This window comes from Phyllopteryx taeniolatus, chromosome 12 (genome assembly GCF_024500385.1).
Source record: "Phyllopteryx taeniolatus isolate TA_2022b chromosome 12, UOR_Ptae_1.2, whole genome shotgun sequence".
In the NCBI taxonomy this organism is placed as follows: domain Eukaryota; kingdom Metazoa; phylum Chordata; class Actinopteri; order Syngnathiformes; family Syngnathidae; genus Phyllopteryx; species Phyllopteryx taeniolatus.
Window position 1 is genome coordinate 21,221,999 of NC_084513.1, and position 17,689 is coordinate 21,239,687.

The 17,689-nt window shown below is 45.1% G+C and overlaps 2 protein-coding genes across 10 annotated transcripts; one reads left to right on the forward strand and one right to left on the reverse strand.

Annotated features, from left to right (window-relative positions):
• The first annotated feature begins 563 nt into the window (after positions 1-563).
• Positions 564-9,004, forward strand: phf11 (PHD finger protein 11). Of its 2 annotated transcripts, none has more exons than XM_061793345.1 (12): positions 564-742; positions 3,185-3,289; positions 3,379-3,512; positions 3,592-3,629; positions 3,712-3,788; positions 4,370-4,392; positions 6,551-6,585; positions 6,653-6,708; positions 6,786-6,864; positions 7,191-7,325; positions 7,409-7,514; positions 7,688-9,004. In XM_061793345.1, exons 1-12 carry the CDS (start codon positions 632-634, stop codon positions 7,776-7,778), a joined length of 990 nt encoding a protein of 329 aa, XP_061649329.1. In that variant the 5' UTR covers positions 564-631; the 3' UTR covers positions 7,779-9,004. The 2 variants fall into 2 exon arrangements, with proteins under 2 accessions (XP_061649329.1, XP_061649330.1); XM_061793346.1 differs by having other exon boundaries at positions 7,409-7,480.
• An 18-nt stretch (positions 9,005-9,022) lies between these two features.
• rcbtb1 (regulator of chromosome condensation (RCC1) and BTB (POZ) domain containing protein 1) lies at positions 9,023-17,125 on the reverse strand. Of its 8 annotated transcripts, none has more exons than XM_061793335.1 (12): positions 16,972-17,125; positions 15,954-16,145; positions 15,319-15,469; positions 15,134-15,243; positions 14,490-14,648; positions 12,669-12,776; positions 12,327-12,469; positions 11,631-11,821; positions 11,192-11,318; positions 10,536-10,687; positions 10,325-10,455; positions 9,023-10,231 (listed from the first exon to the last, which is right to left on the reverse strand). In XM_061793335.1, exons 2-12 carry the CDS (start codon positions 16,083-16,085, stop codon positions 10,091-10,093), a joined length of 1,545 nt encoding a protein of 514 aa, XP_061649319.1. In that variant the 5' UTR covers positions 16,086-16,145; positions 16,972-17,125; the 3' UTR covers positions 9,023-10,090. The 8 variants fall into 8 exon arrangements, with proteins under 8 accessions (XP_061649319.1, XP_061649317.1, XP_061649318.1 ...); XM_061793333.1 differs by having other exon boundaries at positions 15,077-15,243; XM_061793334.1 differs by having other exon boundaries at positions 15,077-15,243; positions 15,960-16,145; positions 16,972-17,124.
• Between the last annotated feature and the right edge of the window lie 564 nt (positions 17,126-17,689).

The following is a 17,689-nucleotide window of genomic DNA, read 5'->3' on the forward strand; positions in this document are numbered from 1 at the left end:
TTTGGGTAGAAAGTATGACTTTTATGTACTGTATGTTCTTAAATTTCACATATCGGTGATGTCTATAAAATAAATAACCTACTCGTTTACAAAGACGAATACATTTTTTGTAAATAGCTGACTTGGATCATGTAAATATTTGTACTGTATCTCCAGACTTTGGAACACAAACGTCCCGGATGTTACACGAGCATGGCCACAGAAACGAATAGAACCCTAGATCAGCCAAGCACGCTGTAGGGGCGGCCATGTTGGTGGGGGCATTCTTCCCCTCAAAGGCAATGCGAAGACTTAGAAAATACAGTAAATTACTTGCTTAAAACGATTTTCACGAGGTTTCGCGTTTGTCGACGTGAAAGCATGTACTATTAATAAAATCATACAAAAACAACCAAAGTGTATTCTTACCTATGAAACGTTTGTTTCAGTTCCCTTGTGATTGTACGGCGTTCGTTTTCGTACTGTTTGCGCTGATGCTTTGCCCCCACTAGCTTAGCGTCGCCGTAGGCACTCGGCTCAAAGGGGCGTGTTTAACTGCCTGTTGTTCATATGTGTGGGCAAGGCCCCAGGCGCGTGAGAGCTTCCTTTAAAAACAAAAAGGAAACGAAAGTCAGTTCCAGTTCCACTTAAAATGGTTCCCAGTGTTATGTTACGCTGCGTACTTTGTCAAAGGGGCGCAGAGACGGAAGTCACCGGGGCACTGTTGACCAAAGGCGATGTCACAGCTCACCAGAACTGCTTGGTAAATATGACAAAACACACTCAAGTCAGTCTTTTGGGAAGCTAAAGTTGGTTAGCGTCACAGACAATCAGGATTGACAGTCAGAGACTGAGAGGCATTCATTCAGCAATTCATTCTGAGTGGATGGCCCTCCAGCTAAATTGGTCTCAGTCGATTTGTAGCATTATCGGAAAGATCGGAAGTATCATTTATTTCAATATTACGAAAGTTATGACTCTTTAAACCGGTTGAAACGCAACATTTTCTGGTCAACGGGCGTCGAGATTTTTTTAGGGTGTGACGTTTTTTGTTGAATCCTAGTTTCAAACGTTCTTAATCTTTATCCTATTTCAAAAGACTGGAAAGCTTATTAAACACATATAAACAGACAACATTTAATAATTATAATAATTGTTATTTTTAATTGCTTCACTAATTAAACAAATTCCAATCATAATTTGAAAACCACAATGAATAATAAATGGAATTTTTCAAAACCGAATAATCTGACAGCTGGGATAGGCTCCAGCACGCCCGCGACCCTAGTGAGGAGAAGCGGCTCCGAAAATGGATGGATGGATGGATGGATGTACAAATGTAAAGTACAGCCAAAAAGGCTATATGGTGAGCATTATTGCTATACATATTTTTTTTATAATGGGTGCCATCAAGTAACATTTTAGCATTCTGAACTGTAATACAAAAAAGAAGTTGATTGTGGTATGATAAAAATTGCTGGTTTCCTGCAGAGGAAATGGAAAGGGAGTTTAACAAATGAAGTTAACCACAAAAAAAAAAAAACACTCAGCCAGTAAAAAAAAAAATATATATATCTATATCTATATATATATATATATATATATAGATATATATATATAGGCGGCACGGTGGCCGACTGGTTAGAGCGTCAGCCTCACAGTTCTGAGGATCCGGGTTCAATCCCCGGCCCCGCCTGTGTGGAGTTTGCATGTTCTCCCCGTGCCTGCGTGGCTTTTCTCCGGGCACTCCGGTTTCCTCCCACATCCCAAAAAAAAAACATGCATTAATTGGAGACTCTAAATTCCCCGTAGGCGTGAGTGTGAATGGTTGTTTGTTTCTATGTGCCCTGTGATTGGCTGGCAACCAGTTGAGGGTGTGTACCCCGCCTCCTGCCCGATGACAGCTGGGATAGGCTCCAGCACGCCCGCGACCCTAGTGAGGAGAAGCGGCTCCGAAAATGGGTGGATGGATATATATATATATATAAATATATATATACATATTTTGCTAGGTTGGAAAGTTTCCACCAGTATTTATATTATTTTTAACTGTTAAACAGCAGTTTTGCCACTTGTTTGATTTTTAACTGACAGAAGCGTTTTTATACAAAAATAAATAATAATACACTGACCCAAGTTGTGCTGGCACAAGTGCTTCCAAAGGCACACGTTTGAAACACTGACTTGGAATTACATGAGCTACGTGTACATGTTTTTTGCTCCCCACGGGAATCGAAAAGTTGAATGTATGAAGCTTTTGTGTGTTTGTACATGACAAAAATGTAATAAAGTTGCGTTAGCTTTGAGTTACATAGGCTACGTGGAGACGTTTCTGCTCTCCACGGGAATCGAAGTTAACTTTATGAAGATGTACAGTGTTCCCTCGCCACTTCGCGCATCACGTTTTGGGGCTTCAGTGCTTCGCGGGTTTTTCCCAAAATATTCCTAAAAAAAAAAAAAACACCCATATCGGCAGCCATATTGCGGAAAGACGCGTTGATGCGCGCGAGAGAAGGTTTCCCAGCCTGCCAAACGAAGAGATGAGCTTTGTGCATACCTGTACTGTACGGGCACTCGTACAAGGCGCGTGATTGGCTCCCGGGGCGACATCGACCAATGAGAGCACGAGTGGCTTTATCCCGTGAGCTGATTGGCTGCGCATCATCGCAGCCTCACCCAGCATCTTCGCTTGTTGTGTCTCGCCAGTCTCGTCCACGCTGTTCTGTCCGCAATAACTTTTTTTGTTTAAGCGCTGATTTTTGGGGGGGGGGATTTGTTAAGCAAGCCCTTACAATGCCGCCGAAGCGCTTGTGCCCCTGCGAAAGCTTCCTCCGGGGCGCCCAAGAGGAAGAAGATGATGATGACCATCAGCGAAAAATCAAAGAGCGCAGAAGTTATGCGTCTGTGGCACGCCATTATGGTGTGAATGAATCGACAGTGCGGTACATCAAGAAATTAATTACCGTATAAGGTTTTATAATTAAAGATTTAAGTCAATACGTGTACTGTTGTAATCTTTGTCTCAAATATGTAAAGTATAAATACTGTTTACATATTGGAACCATTCTGGTACCCACATAGACATCCAGGAAAATTCCTAGAGGGGGGGGGGCAAATCCTACTTTGCGGTTTTTCTCGAGGGGTGGGAACTGGAAGAGTCAGTGTTCCATAATCTGTCTTACTTCATGTTGTTTCTGCGTGGCAGTTGTTCTCTTCAGATATTTACTGCACGGATTCACCCCTCTTTGACAACCTCTTCGGCTTTTCTGTGGAGGACGTGATGGGCGAGGTGAAACGCGGAAGCAAATTGGTAGTTCAAATCCTATTTTGTCAAACGCAAGCAATCGTTCCACGTTCAGAAGCCATCTGCAAATGAGGATGAGCAATTGTTTCTGTCAGCTCTGTGCCAAATGCAAGAAAAAAGGTGCCACGGCCGGCTGTGAGGTGAACACTTGCAGCAAATGCTACCACTACCCGTGCGCTATCGAGGACGTGGCGGAAACGGTTGTGGACAGCGCCAAAGGCGAATATATGTGAGTTTGCTGCCGTTCGGCCACACGATTGCAAACAAAATCCAATCTCGATGTATGTGTGTGTGTGCGCACCTGGCAGGCTGTTCTGCTTCAAACACAAGGAAAAGCAACAACAGAGTAAGCGCCGGCCATCCTCCCGTCCGTGACGAACTGCATTGGATATCGGAACTATCGTAGAATCTGTGTTTGCGATCAACAGGTAAAAAAGGCGGTTCATCAAATGAAGGCGACCTTGTCGGGTCTGCGTCCGCCGCTCAATCGTCTTCTCCATCCAAGGTTAATTGGTAGCTTGGCACGTGTGTTACTTACCGATGCGTTGATCGCGACAAAGCTCGAGTCTTCCAAAATGAATGAATCGGAATCAGAGCAAAAAAAAAACATTTAGGAAATTGAGGGTGAGCGAGTCAACTGCATGATTAGAGTTGTCTCGCCAACATTGCTAAAGTGCACAAAGCATTCAAGCAGACCAATTCAAACCATTCTTTTCTCAAGTTGAACAGAAAGAATGAAGGAAAGTGAAGAAAACTGAACTCCTTGGCGATCGACGAGAAGGACAGCTCGCTGCTTTTTGAGAGTAGAAGCCTTGGAAGGCCGCCCTGGAAATTGTTAGAAGAAGGACAGAAAAACAGCGCAGAAGTCTCGAACTGAGGAGAATAATGATGATATCGATATACGGATGAGGCAGCAAAGGTCTGGGCTAAAAGATGGAAGATATGGAAAGCGTGGGAAATGATTTGACACATTTTTCGGGGGAGCTGTTGTGGCATGTATGTCAACTATTGGCGCATGCTTTATTTGTTCTTTCATTTGATCATGATTTGACTGTTTTTTTTTGACTCTGCCCCCATTTGAAACAGAGACGCTCGATGCTCCCTGACATGTAAGTGTTTCCTTTTTAAGTCGTCCTTTTTGGAGCTGCAATGCAATGCTCGCTCTCGCCACGCTTTGATATCGCTGCCGTTTTCTAATCGGAATGAACTCGAAAGATCTTGGTGGCGGTTTTTCCCCCCTTTTTCCCTTAAGATCATGCTCCAAGTTAAAATCAGCCATGGATGTAGGTCGTTTATTAGTTAGTGGAGAATATTTGAAAGGGCCCATATTTTGGGTATTTCGACCTCCATAGAATGACTCTCTAACATGGACTTAGACTACGAGTGTCCGTCAAAGGCAGCCACTTCTGTTTGACCCAGTTTTGTATCCGCTTTGTCCATATTTGGCTAGGACCGCCCCCTTTCCTCTGATTAGTTGCCCCTGTGAAGAAGACTGACTTGTGAGAGCACATGCAGGCGTTATGTTTAGAGCGCCGGCTCTTACCTGCCCGCACCGTTGACAAACCTCAACAGTCGCACGTTGCCGCAGAACGGCGGCGATTCCGTAGCGCTTGCAAAGGATGATCGACCTATATTGAATTGAATACACTACCAAGACAAGATATACTTGATTGTTTTTAGCAAATAATCATTCACTTGGAATGGTTTGGCTGCTATTAAATATCTTGTGTATTCAATTCAATAGAGGTTGAACATGATTTTCAAATCATTGTATTCTGTTTTTATGTTTTAACGCAACGTCCCAACTTCATTGGAATTGGCCTTGTATGACGTTTTGAATAGATCGCTCGAATTGGATGTCGAATATGTTACTAGTGGTAACATAACTTGTATAATTATAATTCAGGATTTGTTTTCAATTTAAAGTCATGACATCCTTATTTGGGTATTTCCAAATTGTTTAAAGGCATAACAATCTGACGGCATGTCAACCAACTTCTGACTTTGAAGAGAGTCCTGAAAAAATTGGCAATAAAAATCTAAAAATCGAGTTATTCTGGCATTTAACTTTTTAAATTAGAAAAAGATGTGGTCATCCTAAATGACCTCAAGATGGAAAGGTTTTGTCTGATTTCACGTCAGATAGTGAGGGGGCGGGGCACTATTGTCTTTCTATAAGATGTAAGTCAACTTCTGGTTTCAGCTCTTTGTAAAGGCAGAATTTTGTTGTTGTGTGTTGCAGGCAGGCCAACAGGCCTTCCAAAAAAAGGAAGATTTTGTCCGATTCCTCAAGTTCAGGTTGTGGCTGTGTCAATTCCATATAGTCAAATGTTTGGAAATGCTAGCAGTTCCTCTGTATTTCATGTATTCTTCTGGCCTCTGGTGTCCCTCAGGGATGCATATAGAGTCCCCATTCCCCTTCTTTTGTATCACTTGACAACGTTGTGTCAATCACCACATTGATTGATGCCATGTCTTTTTCCTCAAAAGCCGAGGAGGGTCCCTCGGAATCTTTAGCCCCCATTGAGGACTCCGATTTAGACGAAGCTTTAAACTTAAAGCCGTACCGCCAAGTGAGTGCCGTCATTTTCAATGCGACGTCATCATTTGAAGATGACATTTACTAATGGAATACCTTTTTTTTTTTTTTCTCTCTCTCTCTCTCTCTCTCCACATCTTCTTTTTCCTGCACTTGTCAGTGTGGCAGGTACGATCATGTGTGTTTACACTGATTATTATTATTTTCTGATTATTATTATTTTCTTTTTTTCTTTTTTTTTTTAAGTGGGTGCAGTAATCACTGTATAAGGCTTTACTTTGTTTTAACTTGTGTTTGGATCTGAGGTTAGGTTGGTTTAGGGCAGGGGTCTGTTTAATCCCCAACTTTTCCATGCAAAATAAATGCTTAGACCTCCATAATATATATTATGTATCTTTCTTTTATTTGATATCGGTTAAAAAAACAACAACAAATCGAATGGACTTTTTTGACGTTCATGCATTTATTGATTTTTTTATCCGAAGCTACTCAAAAGTTACTCTTGTAGCTTTTTTTCCACTGAATACTTTCTTACTCAAGTCAATATTTGGAGTACTACTTTGGACTTGAGTCCTATTATTCTAAAGTAACAGTGCTCTTATTTGCAATAAGGGGTAGAGTTGGGCTTTCTGACGGTGTCCATCAAAACTGAGCATTTTTACCTTTTGTTAAAAAAAAAAAAAAAAGTTAGTTTTGAGTCTGACATTGTGTAACATCTGCTCTAACAGGAAAAAATCAACAAGTTGTACAAAGTCCAACAAAGGTACTTCATGACACCAGATTCAAAAATATCTCCAGTATTGTCAGCACCATCTTCCCACCATGTTTAGCTCCACCAGGGCAACAGATGATGGACGAGAGCAGAGATGAAGACCTCGTCCACTCTGTTAGTCCCGTCCTCGTTCAACTCGTCCACCTGTCGCCGAGGAATGCGGCGTGTTCTAACACGGATCTTCTCTTTAGGACGCAGAGTCCGAAATTCTGCTCTCTCCTGAGATGCCATCGCACGCGGCGGCAGAGGGGACGGATGGGAAACGCACAGGTAGAGACGTGACGACGTGTGATGTGGTGGTGGTGGTGGTGCACATCAGGGGCTCTCAAACTTTAGGGGAGGATCTTTTCCAAGTATCCCCAACATCCTAACGCCACCTGAACGACCATGTCTACCCCTAAATGCCACAGGAATCAACAAGTTAAAGTCTGTTATTGTTATGTGACAAATTCTGATGTCTTTACAAACAAGCTGTAATGTTATAAGAATAGTCATATTTTTCCAATATAAAGTATGAAGCCATTTTAATCATTTTTTTCCCAGAAAATATTTTGAATTCTATGAAATGTCCAACGAGCCAATCTCCCGTGTGACAGAGCGTGGCTTGGACGCCGCCATCTTCTGGAGCCGCTGCAACACGGCAGGCTGCACGGACGCCATTTTCAGCGACTTCCTGAACAACATGAAGGACGTCTCCCTGCGGATCCGGCGAGGCCACGCCAGCCCCGAAGGTGATCGACACGCGTCCATCCGAGCGTTGCGCCGCTTCGTGCCAGATGTGAAAAGACGGACGTGCCGCTTGCTCTCGCTGCAGATTACGACGTCGCGCTCAAAGTTCTGATGGCTTCTGGGAAAATGATGCAGCTGCTGAGCAAACAGAGCAAAGGTGACGTCAGAAACGTACACGTGAAAGTTGCGATGTAAGGGACAAACTACGCTGAACCTCTTAAGTGCAACATTACTTTTTTTTTTTTTTTTTTACAAAATATTCAGCCCTTTTTTTAATAATATAAACACTTCCTTTTCGTGTACACATTCGTTAGTCATTTTATGGACTGTAAACGGCTAAATGTAACTGTTGTGGTTCTTATAGAGCTGGAGCAGAAACACAAGGCGATGCAGGAGGTTGTGTCTTTGCTGAGAAGATAAGAGAACCACTTTCCAGTCCCACCGATCTCATTTGAAGCATTTGACATTTTCTTCCATTTCTATCATCATCTGAACTGAACTATTGATTTGAACGGAACAGCCATCTGAAGCGGTCTATTCACTTGTTACTTCCAGGTCTGGACTACCTCACTCACTGATCCCAGTCCAGAAACCATTTCATCTCACTTGAAAACTAACGCTGCAAATGTCTTAGGACTCGCCCCAAAAAAAGAACAGACTGGTTTGAGGAAGGTGGCACGGTGTGTGACTGGTTAGCACATCTGCCTCACAGCGCCGAGGACCGGGATTCAAATCTCGGCCCGCCTGTGTGGAGTTTGCATGTTCTCCCCGTCCGTGCCTCCGTGGGTTTTCTCCGGGCACTCCGGTTTCCTCCCACGTCCCCTAAACGTGCATGAATTGAAGACTCTAAATTGACCGTGAGTGCGATTGGCTGGCGACCAGTTCTGGGTGTACCCGGCCTCTCGCCCGAAGCTAGCTGAAGAACGGAAGATGAATGAATGGTTTGCGGAAAACAACAGGACTTTGTGTTTGGAACTCATTTCTCTTTTCTGCCACAAAATCTTCTGCATAACACATCCTCCATTTCACACAAAAATATACATGGGTGGAGACAGGTACTCAAAATTTGCGTTGCGTGTGCTTAAAATCTGGTGAATTTATGTAATTTCCCCCTTTTTTTTTTTCTTCCTTTAAATGACCTGAATATCTTCGTTTAGCGCATTTTAATCATGTGCAAACAATGTACATATTAGAATGAAGTAAATTCAGAGCAGTTTTTCTCAGTGTGCGACAAGCTCCCAGTGACCTGTGGTGAGGTGGGTGGCCGCTGAGGCATTTATATTTGGGTCACATTTGCATGTGTGTGTAAGTATAGCCTCCTTTTATACCCAATCATGACACTCACCTGTTTCTCATTAACCTGTTCACCCATGGAATGTTCCAAACAGGTGATTTATTTATTTTTTTTTGTGTGTGTGTGTGTGTTTGTTTTAAACATTCCTCAACTTTTCCAGTTGTTTGGTTGCCCAAAATGACAAGAATATTTGCACAAAAATGTTTTACAAAAAATAATGTTTGGAGATGACATATATTGTATTTGTAGTGTATTCAATTGAATATATGTTGACAATGATGAGCAAATCATTGTATTCTGTTTTTGTTTACGTTTTACACAATGTCCCAACTTCACTGGAATTGGGGTTTGCACTATAAACATTGAATAACCACTTTCACTTTGCCACACAGTGTCCACCACTAGTGCTTTTTTATTTCTTTATTTTTTTTAATGATAAATACAGTGGCGCCTTCAGATGTGCGTTTAATTCATTACATAACCACGCGCCAATGAACGCAAATGCCGTTAATCTGTTCTGGCTTCACTTAAAAACAAAAAAAAAAGCAGAGTTTTTTTTTTTTAATAAGGAAAAATAGCACTCTATACACACCCAAAAAAAACTGAGTAAGAACATAAAAGAATGTAAAGCATTAAATAGTTCGTTCATCATGATTTAATGCTGCGATCCAATTTCAGTGTTCTGCTCCTGCTGGCGTGCCCGCCTTGGCCACCGGGAGGCAGTACTGTATAATCAGTGTTGGGGAGTAACTCAAGATTATGTAATTTAATGACTCCATTTATGTAATTGTAACCCATTACATTACTGGGAGAGAAATAGTTAAGTTACTTGTTTTTTTTTAAATTTCCATGATTACAATTTTTGTTTCATTTGAAATACAAAACATGAATGAAAACTAGTTTGCAGCAAAGAAATGCTCATATTGCTTGATGGCAAACTGCTTTAGTTTGAGATGTCGCAAAAGTAACATTTTGCATCAAAGTCACTGTTCTGCTTGAGATGTTTTTTTTAACACACACACACAATCATTTTCTCTTCTTTTTGGTCAGAAAAAGGTGTTTTGGGTAAAACCAACCCACATCCTCCTGCTGATTCCTGAAAGTAGAAAAACGCTACAAACTTAACGTTTTCAAACTTTCTTTAAGGGGGGTGAAAGAAGCGTCTACTCTTTCTGTGGGTCTTGAAAAACCAGCGGAAATGCTTTAAAAGGGTTGGCAAGATGGGGAACGTCTACTTTGAAAACGGCTGCCAGTGAATGACAAAGGTGGACTTCAAAGCTATGGAATGAACGCGCAAACGGCTTTCCAGATAAGTGCTAACAATGAAGACATTTGGATCCTTCCACAAGTGCAAACGGTCTTCTTAAGAAGGGAAAAAGTGCTGAAAGTAACTTGGTCCGTTGAATAAGGCAAGTCTTTCAAATGTGAAAAAAGGGCAAACGACTAAATGTCCCTGAACGTATCATTTCCTGGTCAGTTCTTGAAGGCGCCACAGCGGCTGGCTCGATATATGAAGTCCTTGAGCAAGTCGCCGTCGATCTGGCAGAAGGCGTCCGTCTGCGTCACCCGGGTCAGGTGGTTGATGCAAAACTTGAAGCAGAATTCCTCCAGATCCTGATCAACAACAATTACACTCAAGGCTGTAACAATATATAGATATATAGATATATATATTTTTTTTTTTTACACGATTGGAGAAAGGCGGACCTCGGCGTCGTAGCGCACGGCGGCCGACAGCAGCGTGAAGGCGTTCTCCACCGTGATGCCGCTCTTGATGATGCGCTGACACAGACGCTTCAGACGGATCTCGCAGTAGGACGTGGCCAGGTCCAGAAGTCCTGCACAAGGAATACTTTGGGTTCAGAAACGGCACAGGCGCCAGATGGAGACGCTTTGCGTCTGCGTGTCGGGGGCTGACCGATGGCGTCCTCCGGTGGCAGCTCCACATTGTCGGTGTAGAGGAACTCCAGGAAGGAGCGATACACCGGGAAGGAGAACTGATCGATTTCGATCACCTCCTTCATGTCTTCGTTCCAGTGCGACTGGAACATGGAGCGGAAGTGTTCGCACCTGAAGCACAACGCGTGCGGCATGATACTTGTATGCCTGACGTTCAAAGTCAAATGCGGTTTTCTTGTCATCTTTGGTAGGAGTTGCAAAAGTACAAAAGTGCCATTTGGCTTAGCCACACCCTGGGAACAAGACTGACCAATCGCAGTACAGAAAGGTTTGCCATTTATACTGCTATGGTTACATCGTGTGATAAATGCAGACTCTGGATCATTTTGTTTGATATCACAGAAGCCCATTGTGACTGCGAAATGCTATTAATAATGCTCGCAAAAAGTCACGCATTACTAGTTTTGAAATCTGAACATTTTTTTGTCCAGAGTTATTCAAAGTCAAGACAATTTGGAATTTTGGCACCGATTTTAGTAGCTCTTGGTTCCAAAGTTTTGCCTTTGAAGGACAATAGCAAATAGGAAGCTATCTAGAATTACAGGAACAGTTTTCCTCGTTCATATCACATCTTTATGTAATTTTATCGAGAATGTGCCCTGAAGAGAGTCAGACCTGATCTTGAGAACTGCTTTGTGGACGTAGATGTATTTGCCTTCCACACAGAACTTGAGGTCGGCCGTCTCCGGGTTGTCAAACTCCTTCTTGAGCGACTGAGCCACCGTCAGAAAGTCGTCAAACTCTGAAAGGAGATCGAACCATTTGTTACGTTTATCCCGGTTAAAAGCGCCGACTCATTTCGTAATCTCTAAAACTGGCCTGGTCGTGAGCTCTTGTTAACGTTAAGCTACGTAAATCGGCGCAGTCCGCTTTAGCCTGAAACTGAACGCAATATATGGGCCGTTCATAGGGCGCACACTTTTTTCTGAGTGGTGATGTCAGACGCGAGTTGCGGCCCACAGCAGCGCCTTGTTCTCATTTTGTATTTGTGTGCGTGAGCGCTTTTCCCGTTCAATAAATGGCCAAACGTGCATCGGCGAAGTGCGCGACTCACCCGCGGACAGAAGCCGCCACATCACCGAGGGCGTGGCGAAGCAGGCGAAGACGTCGTCGGTGCAGGCGAAGTGCGTGAGGTGGGGCAGCAGCACCGACTGCCCCCTGCACTGGCCCCACATGTACACCTGGCCACTCTGCGTCTTGGCGGCCGACGTGTGCGTGGAGTGGCACGCGGCGGCCTCCACGATCCTGGAGAGGAAACGCGAGGAGACGGACGTCAAGCGCCGGCGCCGTGCCGGCTTCTTCTTCACATTCATTCCCCCAACATTTGGCTGTAAGCACTCTTGAAAAAGAAAATTGCGGGGTTTTTTTTCTTTTCAGAAAACTAGTTCTATCGTGTACTTTCTAAAAACCTACTGTAATGAAAATTCAATACAATTTCAAAGTTTCCACACTTTCAGCGCGCATTGTGCTGCTCATTCTAGTGTGTGCACCTTGGCCACCGGGAGGCAGTACTGTATAAGGCCAATTCATACTTCACAGCGACTTTCCTGCCAGGATGCGGCAGCCAATAATATTGCAGCGGAGCCACGTGCCACCTAATCCCGGAATCATTTTTGATCCCGGAAAGATTTGACATTGAGGTCGAGCTAAACATCTCTCGTTTGTCGTCCGGCTGGCCCCTCCCTGAGTTTCGCCTGTCAGACTTTAAACTACATCCGCGGTGCGGAAGAAGAGGAGAGCTTCGTCGCACCTTCCTTTCTCGCTCATAATCTGCACGGGGCTCAGCTGGTTGCTCTTGTTGCCCGTGCCCAGTTGTCCGTACGTGTTGGCGCCCCACGCGTAGAGGACGCCTTCGTCCGTCAGCGCCAAGGAATGCGCGTAACCGCACACGATCTGGAGTGCAAACGTTTGGTACACTTTCCAAAGATGCGGGCACATATAGACAACAATTCACACTCAAGCACACCTCAACGTTTTGGGGAATTATGGGAAAGCACTGCAAATGGCGCTTTATTTGGTCAAAGTATACTTACGACATCGACAGAGAAATATGTGCATTATTGTGCTTGTGGTTTGCAGTGTAATCACTCACCTGTTGCACACACAAACCCTGCAAACCCGCGAGTCGACAAGGAGTCAGCTGGTTGCCGTTATTCCCCAGACCCAGCTGCCCGTTCCCGTTGTAGCCCCAACCGTACACCTGCCCGAACGGTCAAGCCAGGAAGTCAGACCTGAACAACATTCCGCTTGAGCGCAGGGCTGCCACGAAGCGTTATTTGGATCATCGAATGACTGTATGAAGGCGATGATCATTTTCAGCTGTAAATGTTTAGTGCACTTTCAAATGGAACCAGATACTACGCACAAGAATTAAGACTTCACACCGATTTTATCGGGCCGATATTTGCCATTTTATGCCCATCGGCTTTAATGTCAGAATTCGCCGAGCCGATCAATGCTCCGCAAAAGACATTGACGCCGCGCCGCTGCGTGCGCAGTATATATGAATCCCAAAGCTGGTTTATTTTTAGCCTCGTCGCGTGTCTTTTGACGTAGACCTGTAAATATCTGACAGCCAATAAAGTGATTTAAAAAAATAAATAAAAACATGTTGGCGGTGTGGGACAGACAACACGTAATGCCCGGATCAGACGACAAGACAAATTTGCTCTTCCACGATTGCACGATTGTTTCAGACTACTGCAATGAAATCTTGTATGCCGATACCACCGCATCCCGTTTTTTACCATCATTGGGCTTTATCTTGCGACCGGATACACTCGTTAGCGATGACAACAAGAGTGGAGCGAGTCGACTGTATTGTAAGGACAAAATGGGGGAAAACGTGCGTCGGCGGTCACCGGCGCTCGGGACAGAGAGGACGTTGGTTTAAGGCTCGCTTGAGGTACGTTCACGTACTCTGAATACGATACGGCTCGCAAGCGGGCAACAAAACGTTATGTAGCCTAGCAAGCTCGCGCTAGCACGAACGGTCGGACGCAAACATGCCGCCGTTCTGTCGAGTCATGCTCTAAAGTTTCGGTGTGGGCGAAGCACTTGAATTCAAAATACAGTCATTTCATGACAGTAAGTTAGCACCCGTTACTTCTGTCATCTGTCATGTTGTGATGTCGGTCTGACCTGACCGATTGGAATACACGATCTGACGAGCGCAGTGATTTCCAACCTTTGTGGCGCCAAGGAACATATTTTACAATTGAAAAAGCTCACGGCGCAGCAACAAACAAAAATGTCACAAAAAGTGGAGACGTTAATGACTGTATGTACTTCCCGCCATCTAATAGAAGAGCATTTATCTTTTGTTCCGTGTCACTATGCCTCACTGGCATAAATAGAGGAACAAAGATACATTATTTATTGGAAATATAATTTTTCGGAGCAACTAAGTACACAAGTATATACAGTAAATGAACAAGTCATTTAAATAGACACACTCCTCCATCGTGCGATCGGTATTCGGTTATCGGTTTTTTAAACTCGCTGATTGGTGATCGGCCCCCAAAATCCTGATCGTGTAAAGCCTAACAAGAATGTAACAGGTGCCTCTCAATAAATTTCAATACGCTAACACAATTCCAAAAGTGAAACTCAGAAATTAGGCAAGATTTCTTCTACACAAGAAAATACTTTTCAGAAGGCAAATTCCGACCTCCTTTCCAGTTCCAAATCTTTTGGACTGTTTCTGATGTAACATGCTCTTTGTGTGTTTTCCTTAGCCGTAAGCTAAAATGATCAAAATAAATGAAATAGCAGCCCCGTGTAGTGACTCGACCCGAGTTTTGGAGCTGCGCTAATAAAACAATGAGATCGATTATGAAATCAATTGTCGACAGTTTTGACGGTGGCCGTAATCTTGGCAGCGGAGAGTGAAAAAAGGATGCGGCGTCATCACCTCGCCGTTGTCCACCACCGCCATGGACGAGGTCTGTCCGCAGACGACGCCGACCGCCGTCTTGTTCTGAAGGCAGCCGGAAACGCGACGCGGGTGAGGCTGGGTGGCCGTGGAACCGGAACCCACCTGGCCGCAGTTGTTGTAACCCCACGCGTACACCTGCCGGCGAGGAAGCGGAACAACAGTTACGAGGTCACGTTATGAGGCACACCTGCACGTGCAAAAAACAATCACGATTGTCTGCCTTGACAGAGATTTTGGACCAAAATATTAGGCACACGATGCAGTGCACCACTGCGTTGTGTTTAGTTGTCATATTACATTATGTATTCATTCATTACCAGTAAAAGGAGAAATAATTCTTGTCAGTATGCAAATGAACTAATTGACATGCACACTTTAAGTTCATCTATAAATGACTTGGCCCATCTATCCGGATTCCAAATCTAATGTGGCCCACGAGCACAAACATTTGCACACCCCTGCAAAATATAGCCAGAATTTCATTTTTCGGGGACCACTGGAAGTCTGGGTAAGACAACAGAGCTGGCAGTAGTCTACAAAAATCGAGGATCCTCCACGCCCACCTCCCCAAATTCGGTGAGCGCCACGGAGTGGTGCGAGCCGCAGGCCACCTCGATCACCTTCCTGTTGAGCAGGTTGGTGGACACGAGCACCGGCGCCAGCCCCTGGTTGGTGGTCCCGTTCCCCAGCTGGCTGTAGCCATTGTGGCCCCAGGCGAACAGATCGCCGTCTGAAACCACCCCAAAAAAATTTGCAATCGTGCCACAGTTCGCAGGAGGACGACGTGCCGGCGCGGCGGCGATACCCTCGGTGACCAGCAGTACGTGCGGGCCGCTGCCGTAGCTCACGCCGATCACCTTCCGGCCGCTCAGGAAGTCCAGCTTCTTGGGTACGACGGTGCTCTGGTTGTCTCCGGTGCCCAGGCAGTTGCTGCAGTTGAGCCCAAACACGTACACCTGGAGCGGGCAGAGCAGAGAAAAGCATACGCGATTGCAATTACGCAAGGAAAAACGGCCCATTCGCCGTTTGTTTGGGCGGCGACGTGAAGGGTCGGGGGCGGGGTGTGAAGTCAGTCAGGCGCATTCAAATCTCGCTAGCTGTCTGAAAACTGCATACTCGAGCTCGAGAGGGTCTAAAAGCGCGACCGTCGATGCTAAACGTTAGCACGTGAGTGGCGGCTCCCATTGCGGTAGCATTCGGCTAGAGAGGCATTCTTAAGCCAACGTCGTTTGCGCAACGTGGAATTCTCTTTGTTTGATGTGCCCCGACTTACGAGATTTTCGATTTACGTGCCCGTGCTTGGTCGATTAATACATTCAAGTGAGTTAAGAGTTCGGTCCCGTGGTCATTGTTGTGGTTTTCGTTCATTCAAACGAAACGGTGGTCCCGACACTTTTGCCCAAGCAAACAAACGCTTGATCTGATGCGTCGTGTACACACACTCGCCTCGTCGTCACTGGTGATGAAGATGGCCTCGTTGGCGGACGCTCCAAACACGCAAGCTTTCCATATGCAGGCCAGCTCCTGGGGCGCCATCAGACTGAAGAGGGGCCATTTTGCAACGTCCACCATTTTGCTCAAGGGGAGCGACGCCCGCCAGGTGGTGGGTGAAGGCGGTGAAGGCTGCCTGAGCTGCAAACAGCAAGATGACGCAATATTACGACAACAAACAAGCACGCAGCGACGAGCGTGGAAAAAGACCGGCGGAGATTAGCTGGTCGCCGGATCATGTGATCAGAACACAAACCTGCAGATCGACTGTGGCCAAGAACTCGATGTCATTGTGACTATTTACTTCGTCTATATTTAGATGATATTGAGATGTGGTGGTTTCGACTTAAGACCGTGGTCGTGGAACGAGTTCAATTCGTGTCTCAAGGCGCCGCTGTATTGGGAAGCTTGAATGGTGTGAATGCATGCAAGTAGCTAAAGAGGAGTAACTCTCGCTCACTTCAACGCTTTTTTTCCTTGTGGAATTTGGGGCAAAGTGTGACGTCCTTAATCTTGGGACTATTTGGAAGTTTGAATTGTTTAAAAACGAGTAACGAGCAGTTGGGCAGAACAATCCAAATGAAGAATTTTGGTGCAATAACAAGCATTCGCACATGCTCGCGTGTAGACTGACAAAGGGAGCGGATGGAGCTCAAGAGAAGCCGTTTGCGTTCGGGATTAGAAAAAAGGTGCTTTTCCCGTCTCTGGTACTCACGCAGACGGTTCTATTGTAACTGGCGTGGCAGACAAATGGTGGCCATTGTTCCGAACTAACTATTCAGCAAACTGGCTGACACCGCAGGACGACGACGACAAAAATGAGCCGACCGAGCGAGCGGTCGCTGAACTCAACTGTTTTGGAAAGTGGCGGCTAGGCTAAGCTAGCTAGCTAGCTTAGCTAGCTATCTTAGCTAGCTTAGCTACGCAGTCAAGGAAGATAATGAACTTGTCTTCGCCAAAAACTCACCCGTTACAAATGGAAGCGGGTGTACATTTCGCTTTCACCATGGCACCCGGATCTCCACTGTGTCCGTCGGTCACTAATGTTTGCCGCGGCCGACCGGGAGCAAAGAGAGCCGCCGCTCCAAGCGAGGTCGAGCCGCTGAGCTGACGCTTGTTTGCGGAAGTCACACAACGTCACGAAGGCCAACTAATCGATCACAGAGCTGGCCTGTCTGGATTGAAACTCCCAAAATACACGAATAGAGCGAGATTGTCAAGTGTTGAGTGTGCGCCAAACTTGCTTTTTGGGAATTACAGGTATGGGCAAAAAGAACAACCTTGGTTTCACTGGACCATGACACATTTTCCCTCATGCATTTTGGAGTTTTCAAGTGTGTTCTTGCAAAATATAGCTGAGCTTGTATGATTTGTTTTTTTCTTTTCGGTGCAAGATAAGGCTTGCGTCTTCCCATCCTACCCGATGGCTCAGACTGAGAAAAGGGAGATTGTTGTTACGTGAACTAAACAACCAGCACTCGCCGGAAATTCCTGCAGCTCCTTCCATGTTGCTGTCGGCCTCAATCGGCAGCCTCCTTTACCCGTTTTGTTCTTCTTGTCTTTTCAGACGTCAGGTTCTTAGTAACGTCACTGGTGCTATGTTTTCTCCACTTGATAATGTCAAATATAATGAAAGCCTACTAGAACATCTGAACTTGATTTGGGGTTAAACATGAGCTTGAATG